Source organism: Zingiber officinale, chromosome 1B (genome assembly GCF_018446385.1).
Source record: "Zingiber officinale cultivar Zhangliang chromosome 1B, Zo_v1.1, whole genome shotgun sequence".
NCBI lineage: Eukaryota > Viridiplantae > Streptophyta > Magnoliopsida > Zingiberales > Zingiberaceae > Zingiber > Zingiber officinale.
The window spans coordinates 163,441,717-163,452,111 of record NC_055986.1 but is presented as its reverse complement, the minus strand read 5'-3'; the positions used below and the strand labels follow the sequence as shown (position 1 = coordinate 163,452,111).

General features: G+C 34.3%; 1 protein-coding gene across 1 annotated transcript; it reads left to right on the top strand.

Moving 5' to 3' along the window:
* The first annotated feature begins 1,145 nt into the window (after positions 1-1,145).
* On the top strand, positions 1,146-10,309 carry LOC121988418 (protein disulfide isomerase-like 2-3). Its single transcript, XM_042541849.1, has 9 exons — positions 1,146-1,359; positions 1,480-1,638; positions 3,991-4,104; positions 6,310-6,467; positions 7,617-7,716; positions 8,368-8,544; positions 8,626-8,771; positions 9,600-9,746; positions 9,868-10,309. The coding sequence occupies exons 1-9, from the start codon at positions 1,237-1,239 to the stop codon at positions 10,040-10,042; spliced, it is 1,299 nt and encodes a 432-aa protein (XP_042397783.1). The 5' UTR covers positions 1,146-1,236; the 3' UTR covers positions 10,043-10,309.
* The last annotated feature ends 86 nt before the right edge of the window (positions 10,310-10,395 follow it).

Below are 10,395 nucleotides of genomic sequence, written 5' to 3'. Positions count from 1 at the left end.
AAAATCTTTTATTTTGACTCCCTATGTACCTTATATATATAAATTTTTCTTTACTTTATCTCCTTAATACATACTAATTTATCTAATTACTTTCATAATTTTAGATAAAATAAATATAAAATAAGATATTTACTCAAAAATTAGCATCATTTAACTCGAATATAGTACATTTACTATCAATTAGGAATCGATAATTGATTGGTTTATTGTGAGGGAATAAAAATCCTCATTATTTTTATAGGTATAAAAAATATAAAATGAGGTATAATTTTTCATAAATTAAATATTATTAAATTAAAGTATGTATATTTTCTATCCAATTAAGTATGACTTTTTTTTTCTATCTATCAATCAATTAGGAGTCATATCAATTAATTAAGTTAGATTGAAAATCTAAATCAATCGATTATAATTAGCTCTCGTCAAGTGAAAAAAATATATTTAATTTAATAGAAAATATAATAGATTTTAATTTGAACGTGTTGAATTTAAAAGAAATTATATTTAATTTAATTTTTTTTAAAAAATTGAGAGCATTTAAATAAATTAGGAAGTTGAAAGAGGATTGAAGTAAAAATATATATATACAGGAATAGGGATAAATTGAGGGAATAAGTTGGTTTTTTCTAGGGCAATTTGCCCTCTTTATTATTTACCTTTTTTATTATTATCTGCGTCTCAAAATCGACATCTAATTCCAGTGCACTAATGATTAATGGGACCTGAACAATAAAAACGAATAATGAAAAATTCACAGCCCCGGGCAACGTGCGGCGAACGGATGTTTTTTTAATTTCTTAAACATCTAAAATGAGTCTTAGCTGATGGATCATTTGTCGAAAAATTTTATGATTAATCGATGTAGGTTGATGCCAACTTAAAAATAATAATAATAATAATAATAATAATAATAATAATAATAATAATAATAATAATAATAATGAAAAATTCACAAAAAAGATGAAAAAAAAAGTAAAATAAAAAAGTAAAAGTTAATCGTAAAAAAAAAACAGACTGAACTGTGGTTTTGGCAGCGGGCTCGCCCGCTGAAACCAAATGCGACCCTAAACGTGGCACAGTCCACGTGGTCGGTCTTCATTGGACAATACACGTGTATTTTTGCCGAAGCCCCAAAAGTTTTCCCGTCAAAGGCTTCGAGGATTATATGCGCTCGGCGATTCAGTGACCGTGTTGCTCTCCACGATCAGCAAATACAAATCATCGCGATCGGGAGAAATGTTGGATGCTGTCCTCCTCCTCCTCTTCTCGTCTCTCGCCTGCATCGGCGCGCCGGCGAACGCTCTCTATTCGCCTTCCTCTCCTGTCGTTCAACTCAGTCCCTCCAACTTCAAATCTAAGGTTTATCTCCATCCATCTCTCTCTCTCTCTACGTGATAACGAATTTTCGTGTTTCGATCGCTGCCTCTAGTTCGAGTTTATTATCTGATTTTTTATTTCGGGGTGACGAATTGGGCGCAGGTTTTGAATTCGAATGGGATCGTGCTGGTGGAGTTCTTTGCCCCATGGTGCGGCCACTGCAAAGCTCTGGCCCCTGCATGGGAGAAAGCTGCCACCGTTCTCAAAGGTGTAGTCACAGTGGCTGCTCTCGATGCGGATGCTCATAGTGCCCTTGCTCAGGTAAATATCATCGTGCCCAATTTCTGCATTCGAGATCGCTTTCGCTGATGATTTTCCCCTATAGTTTTGGTAATAAGTTGGTGGATCTTGTCTGGTTGAAACTTGGTCACTGGTAGTATACAACCCTTTTAGTTACACCATCAATCTATTTTTTGCATACAGTTCATTTGTTAGTGGCAATGCATAAAGCTCATTTCAAAATGACTGAAACTTGGTCTCTCCTACTGTATGATCATTTTTTATAAAATTATTATAGGCAGCAGGATAAGATATCAGATCTAATCTACACTTTGGATCCGAAAGCAAATGCTAGAGAAAATTTGGTGTCTCTAAGAGCATTTTCTCTCTCTCACATGTGGTCGCAATCTCTAGACTTCCTTCAACATAATATTAAACCAAGTAGTGAGCGAAGCATACATTCAAAAATTCAAAGCATCCATGAGAAATATGAGGAGGATTGAGAGTGTAATCTCACAAGAAGCCAAAGGTAATTGACTGGACTCACCCACAAGCCACGATTTAGACCTATTGATTTGTTACTCGGAGATGTCTCACGTCTCTTCCAAACCATGAGATGTCTCAAGCCACTTCAAGTTATGTTACAAGCCAATCCACACACAACAAAACATGTTTTCTCCACCTCCACCAAAACTTGTTTTCTTTTCCCCTACCCTCCGATATTGAAAACCAAAAACACACTTTTTTTGTTCTCTCTTCTTACCACACGCTTATGGCTGACTCTTTCCAATACCTACCAGTACCAAGCAACTCAAAAGATATTTGCAACTCCCTTCCCTCATCTCTACTTTGACAATTTCTCAAAATAAGAATAAAGTTTAATGCTAAAAATAACTCCAATACCCAATAAGCTTTAGCCGCACCAGCCTAATTGTTTTCGCACCCATCGAAGATAATGCATCAATGTTATAGTCACAGTTGTGATATCCCATCTAGGAAAGACAAGGAGATGGATTATCCTCATCTAGATTGTTTGTGGTGCTAGAAGGAAGGCTCAAGGTTAGTCCTTGTTTTGGCTGCTATGTTGCAATAATGCAGACAAGAGGTGGGTGGATCAATATTCAGAGAGAAAGAGAAATGTGGTAACTAGAGAATTTGAGAGGAGTGACGATATACAAAAACTAGAGAGACAAAGATGTAAAAATTGGTAAAGAGGACACAAATGAGAGGAAAATAAATTGTTTTATCTCATGTCTTCTAATGCTACATCACGATCATTTTATTGATAAACTACATTTCAGTCTTATTGAATTTGCCATTGCTTTATCTCATTCACATCAATGAGTTATCCAAATTTGTTTGTTTTGCCAAGTTTGTCTTGTTGAATTCTCAGTTTATTGATATCGATTTGGTTGTGCCATTGGTTGCTACTAGAATCGTAACAATCATATCAATAAATACATCAAATTGGCAATCCATTCATACAAGTGCATACACAATTTCTCTTCTATCCAAGAAAAAAGACAGATAAAAATAAAGAGCTTTTGAATAACCACACCTAACCCTCTCTATTTTCCCTCATCTTGCATGTCATTAAAGAACTTGTCTCCATTCTGCGATTTGTCCGCTAGATTAATAACTATTCCCTCCTTTTTTCCCCCATCTTCTAGGTGAACTAGTCTACCTCTCTTGTTTGGTACGATCACACTTTTCTTTGCTATTCATCACACTTAACTCCCTCTATTTCCCTCCTCTTGCATGTTTGTGAGTATTCCCTTCCCTTTCTTTATCTTCCATAGATGAATTACTCTATTCTTTATCTTCCATATATGAACTAGTCTATCTCCATCGTTCTAAATGATCTTACTTCTCTTCCTTCTTCCCTACATAAGTCTCTCTCTTGCTTCTTTTCTGCTGCAATAGTTCTCTACCATCTCTCTATGTCATTAGCAACTCAGTTGAGGCGCATCAGCAACCCATAAATCATGTCCTCTTCCCTCCTCTCTTATTCTCATATCCTCTTCCAAGCATCATACTTCCTCTCCTGTTATAGTGTTGTCACTGTATGTGACAACTACAGCCTAGAGAGTATCTAAAAGGGTAAATATTTTATAGCCATGAAGATTACTTCACTCCTATGTCACATATTTGTTTTGGACATATTTATATTCCTTTGCAATAAACTTATGCAGCAAACATATATTACTTAATATTCCCATTGAGTTTGTAATCTATGCAGAATGCTTTTTTTGTCAGTTTAATATGCTTGAAATGCAATTGTCATTAATGAAGTGTTTTTGCATTAATAGTTTGCTGCAATACATAATTTGTATGTTTCACTTTACTATCTTCTTTTTTCACTTTGTTTGATATCTGTTGGTTGCACTTTTTTAGGAATATGGAATTCAAGGATTTCCTACAATCAAGGTGTTCTCACCTGGCAAACCACCAGTAGATTATCAAGGAGCAAGGGATGTAAAACCCATTGCAGAGTTTGCTCTCCAGCAGGTCTTATATTTTGTTCAGAAATTCATTCTGTTTTTTTTTCTTATGTGAACTTTCAAAGGGATTATGTATACTATGCATTATTTTTCCTACTTCCAGTGCTTTCAGACAATGTTTTTACCATGAAGGGACCCTCAAACACAGCTTCAAATTTATTTATGTGATGTATTCTTCAAAGGGGAGTCTTGGCGCAACGGTAAAGTTGCTGCCATATAACCTTAAGGTCATGGGTTTGAGTCACGGAAACAACCTCTTGCAAAATGCAAGTAAGGCTACGTACAATAGACTCAATGTGGTTCGACCCTTCTCTGGACCCACATTGGCAGAAGTTTCGTGTACCGGGCTGCCCCTTTATTCTTCATCCTTGCTTGACCTTTTGTCATTCTATCATTCATGAAACATAAATTTAACTATTGCAGTAGTTTTCCACAATTGCGTGAATGCTATCAGTCATTCAAGTAAACTAAGTTTAATTTTGAACAAAATTGTATTTGGGAGATTTACAAACAGTTAATAAAGTCAATTTTTTAAATCATGCATGTTGTTCAATGAATACTATTTCTTTATCCAATTATGTCATAAATAGCCAGTACATCCTGAAGGTAATAAGGTGTTATTAGAACCATATATCCTTTAGCATAAAGGGTAAACTAATGATAGGTAAGGAAGAAATAATTGTCATCATTTTCTTTGTAATTTGTATATTTGCATAAAAGCAACTACTTGCTTGTATACCTCATGAAGGAAAAATGATAGAAGTGTAAAAGTGAGATATTATATAAAACTTAAGAACATCAATCTTTGTTAATGAGGAATATTATCAAATGGATGATATTTATTTCTCTATGAAGTCATAATGAGGAGCAACCATATGCTATGATATAAAGATTAAAGGGTCCTAATCATATACTAAGTAAGAAATAACTGATATGTCTTTCATGCTGTGTTTTGCCAAGTTTGTATAAGTTATGTTTGCAACAAAATGAATGGCACATTCAATTGGCAGCCATTCTGTACAATGAAACATTACAATCACTGCACTTTAGTTACCTGAACTCTCTCATCACTTCATACATAAAATAGAGCAGTTTCAATAATTAGTTGTTTTCTCTTGATCCATTTAATGGGATGAGTCCATGTTTTCTTTCTCTAGATAAATTTCATGGTTTATGTTAATACAAAGTAATATTGTACATTGTTTCTGTTCCCTTAGCTTAAAGCTGAGCAAAAGAAAAATCTGATTATTGTAAATTATATTCTTTATACACCAGATAATCTTCAGAGAATGTCTTTTGACTTCATCATTGGTAGTAGTTATTTATTTGTTTGCTAACAAAATCCTTAGTTTTGTTCAAGGGGACATTTCCAAACGCAAATCACTTCCTTTTTTTAACTACTAATAATTAACTTGACAGGTGTTTAATAGATTTATGTTTGTAGCTTCCAAATACTTCTCCCTATTTCATTTTCATTCTCAAAAACCATCCAATTTCTGCATATATTGTGATTGTAATGATATGATGATTGCAGCAATATGTATTTGTTGAAACCTGACAGCTGTCCAATTCAACCAAACTAGTAGGTGGTAATCTCTGATCAGGTTAAGTAATCTCAACCCAAGAATGCCTACACACCTGTTAAGACCCACAATCATAGGCATTTATTAAGATCCTGGAATACTAAATTTGAATGGCTACCAAGTTAAATTTCAAGAATGACTCAATCCAACCCAGTTTGGACAATGCAGAATTAAGTAATCTTTCTTTATTTTGTTTGATGAATATTACTTTATTTTGAAGGGGAAATTTCCATAACTCTAACTCGTGATTCTATGTCTTTTTATTTGACCAATGACTAAAAATTCGGAATTGTAAATATCCTTAAAAATTGATGGTTTTAGGTTCTTTATTTGAAATTTGGTGTGTCAATAATAAGCTTTTCTTATCACATAAGGGTGACTATACAATTATATGCAATTATCTTGGGTCCTAGATCTGCCACTACTTCCCCACTAACCGTTGGGTCCTAGATCTGCCATGATTAGTAACAATGTTTTCTTACTTAACATTATAAAGAGCACCTAGCCTATAATGTTCATGAGTCAGAGTTAGTTGATTTGGAATTTATTTTCATTTAATTATTATAAATGTACCTACTTGCCTTAGAAAAGGAATAATTGGTTATGCTTACATTTCAACCTTATGGTAGGTTAAAGCACTTCTTAAAGAGCGTTTGAATGGAAAGTCATCAGGTGGTTCAAGTGAGAAATCTGAACCAAGTGCTTCAATTGCACTGAATTCTCAGAACTTTGATGAACTTGTCTTGAAAAGCAAAGAATTGTGGATTGTGGAATTCTTTGCACCATGGTATGTTTGTGCATGTGCTTACCCTAGTTTAGCTATAAGATACTTGTATTCTATAACTTTCTATTTTTTTCACTTAAATGGTTCAAAATTTACTATATCTGCGCTTTTGTCTGTATCTAAGAGAGGATTCTTAGACAAGGATGAGTGTGCTCAAGCAAATGATCATGAAAAGGGAATTTTTAACATTCAAAATGCCTTTTTTTTTAACTGACTTTTTTGTGGCTGGTTTTTAGAAAGGTCAACCGAAGGTGGTGTTTCTTTAAACAGGCTGCAAGAAGTTTCCCTCACTCATGAGGTTCTCCTTAACTAATTATGGATTTGACAGGATAAAGTCAGAATCTGTTCATCTTTGATGCATTTAATTAAAATTAATTAGAAATTTGAAGTGTAAAAATTGCAACTACCATCCTAGAATGTTCAAGCATAATAATTGCATTCATTCGTCACTTTTTACTGAAGAAAGATACGTAATCTAATAGGCAAACCATGACCAACTAGCTCAAATAAGCATTTTAATTATTGTAGTTACCAAACTGAAATTACTATAAAAATTTGGCACATGTTTATATAGTATAAAACTAGAGGTATTGTCAGTCTATGCATGGATAACATGCTGTAACAACATGAATTTAGATATAAAAGTTATCTAATTGTGAAAACACAGTGAGTTTACAAAGAAGTGAATATTGACTTGTTTAAGAAGTGAACTGTTGCCTTTGGTCCTCATCCTGAAACGAAGAAAGAACTGATTGATCTTAAAATGTTTTTGTATTTTTCAAAGTAAAGTTAAATGTGAAAAGGAATATTCAGAAGAACAAAGATCAAATTTCTATGCACTTAAGATCAATTTGAAACTTCTAGATTCTGTATTCTATTATGGGATTTAAAATCAAATCATGGCATTAGGTAGTAAATTATGTACTATACTACTATTATAGAAGAATGTTCTTAAAGTCTATAGATGGAGAAGGCTGTTAATACCTTCAAAGTTCTTCCATCATGTAGCTTGTGAACGCTCTATATCAAAATCTTCTTTTCTTGGTAAATTGATACCTTATGTTTGATAATCTTGGTTGTCTTGCACTTAGAGTTTCCACATCAATGAATCAGAACTGTTAGAATTTGTACTCATTGTCTTTTGGTATTCAGGTGCGGACATTGCAAGAAACTAGCACCTGAGTGGAAAAAAGCTTCAAATAACCTCAAAGGGAAGGTCAAATTGGGTCATGTTGACTGTGATGCTGAAAAGGTCCGTAATATCACTTCAAACTGCTTTCTCTTAACTTTTCTTATGTTATCCTTTCTTTCTATGATTAGTATCCATAGTTTTGTCTTTTTGGGAGATTCATTGTTTTTTCCCATGCCAATGCCACAAGGACATGAGGGTCAGTTACATATGAGTGTGCTGGCCTACTATGCATACTTCCCCAATAGCACAAATCCATGTGTTTTATTGGCTGGTCCATATGAAGTTAGTACATTATTCGTAAATGGAACAATGGTTAATACTTTGGCAGAATTCATTAAATTATTTTAAATGCTCATTGTGTTTACAAAGACAACCATGTTTACTTCCTTTGTAGCTAAAACATGAGCTGGACTATCAGTCAGTCAATTATAGCAGTAAAGTTAGCTAACTACAATCTACAATCACATAGATGATAAATTAGAGGTGTACTTTGAAGTACAAATAGATGCTATCATATATGGTCATATTGCCTGAAGTACTGGAATCCTTATTGTACTTCTGCCATGCACAAGATGTTACAAGTATGAGTCTGAACAAGCAAATGGTCAATGTTCTGTATTATGAATTGATGAAGTGATAAATTATAAATTTTATCTAATATGATAATTAAACCTGAATTACGTGGACTGCTCTAAAATGCAATCCGGGCAGTCATTGATGAGCAGATTTGGTGTACAAGGCTTCCCGACCATCTTGGTATTTGGTCTTGATAAGAGCAACCCCTATCCTTATGAGGGTTCTAGAACTGCTTCTGCAATTGAGGCATTTGGGCTGGAACAACTTGAAGCCAATCTTGGTCCTGCCGAGGTGTTTGAATTGACTGGTCCTGTGAGTATAATCGTAGTTAATTTGTCATCATGCTCACAGTATAGTATTCTGGTAACGAATTCAACCTGTTTTATATTGTAGGATGTGATGGAAGATAAATGTGCTTCAGCTGCTATATGCTTTGTATCTTTCCTTCCTGATATCTTGGATTCGAAGGCAGAAGGAAGGAACAAGTACTTAGATCTTCTGTTGTCAGTTGCTGAGAAATTTAAAAGGAGCCCATACAGGTATTCGAGCAACTTCCTTTGGAGAGAATTGTATTGCTCTATTTTATAAATATATTTTAAGAGCCTCTCTATTTGCCCTCTGTGTGATAATTTTGAATACCAAACAGAGAATGAAGCAAATACATAGTTCATTTTAAATCATTGAAGACTAACATAATTCAGATTGATTTTCTGATATCAAAATCTATTAAAGTGTTTGTCGATCTGTTTGATTGCTCGGTATTAAGATCTATTCAACTATTTGTTAATCTGGTGATTGCCAACATTAGTTGGAGTATTTACAAGGATTATTTTTTGATAATTCATGGTGTAATGGCAATTCAAGTTTTTGAAACCATCATGAAAATTTTATACTGAAAAAGAGATCTCTTTTAGAAGATATAGTACATGTTAACATTTCACTGAGGTTGGGAAAATTGAACTTTGGTGGGTTGAGGAAAAAGATGGAAGTATATTGAAAATGTTTCAGCAGGTAGGATAAGCAATCAGTGCTTCATGGTTAGTTGGACTTAAAACTATAATTTTCTTAATTTGGTTTTTTCATAGTAGTATGAGCTCTTGAATAAGTGGCTATCCAACTGAGCCTTGAATTATTTAGAATTGTTATCTTAACTAGGCAGACTACTAATTAGAGCTTCTAATATTTACCAGCATAACCAATGTTTCAGCGTTATTTGTTGTTTTTACCAACTAATAGTCTGAAGTCTCAACAAAGAACCTATATTTTTTTTTTGTCTGAGATACAACAAACAAAAATACTGCATGGGATAGGTGTATCTTTTGAGCAGTAATCCTACATCCATGATGCTAATGTTGTTCTCCTTGCAGCTTCGTTTGGTCAGCTTCTGGCAAGCAGGCTGATCTTGAGAACCAAGTTGGAGTTGGTGGTTACGGTTACCCAGCTTTGGTAGCTTTGAACGTAAAGAAGGGTGCTTATGCTCCACTCAAAAGTGCTTTTCAGCATGACCAAATCATGTAAGTCCATCTTAGACGTTCTAAAATCGATGCTCATTTTCTTCTATTAATTTACCATCGAAAGTTCCCCTACGAGACAAATATTTCACTTTTTCAAGAAGCTAATGAATTGTTCTTTCAGCGAATTTCTCAAAGAAGCTGGTCTTGGTGGAAAAGGCAACCTACCCCTTCAAAACGCTCCAACTATTGTTAAAATAGAGCCATGGGACGGTAAAGATGGAGAAATTATCGAGGAGGATGAGTTCTCCCTCGATGAGCTTATGGGTGAAGAGAACAGAGATAAAGATGAATTGTAACAGCGAGAAGCATGGTTTAGATGATTTTTGAATGATTCGCGAAGTTTAGTTGAGTTTCCTTTGTAATCCCCCTGTGGCAAATTACTTGAACTAATCTCTGGAGATTTACATGGGCTTAGCGTTTTGTGATTTGTAGTAGTCACCGTTTGCTGAGTGATCCACTCCCATTCAGGATTTGGACTTTATTTTATAAGTCATTGCAAGGCAAGATAAATTTGGTACTTAAAGTTTAACACTACTGGATATATTAGAAAGGCTTCTTGATAATGTTGAGTTTATCAAAATCAGCGGACGGCAAATGTGACCAACCGGAATCTGATCGGCAATATGACCACAACTTTTCTATCGATAGA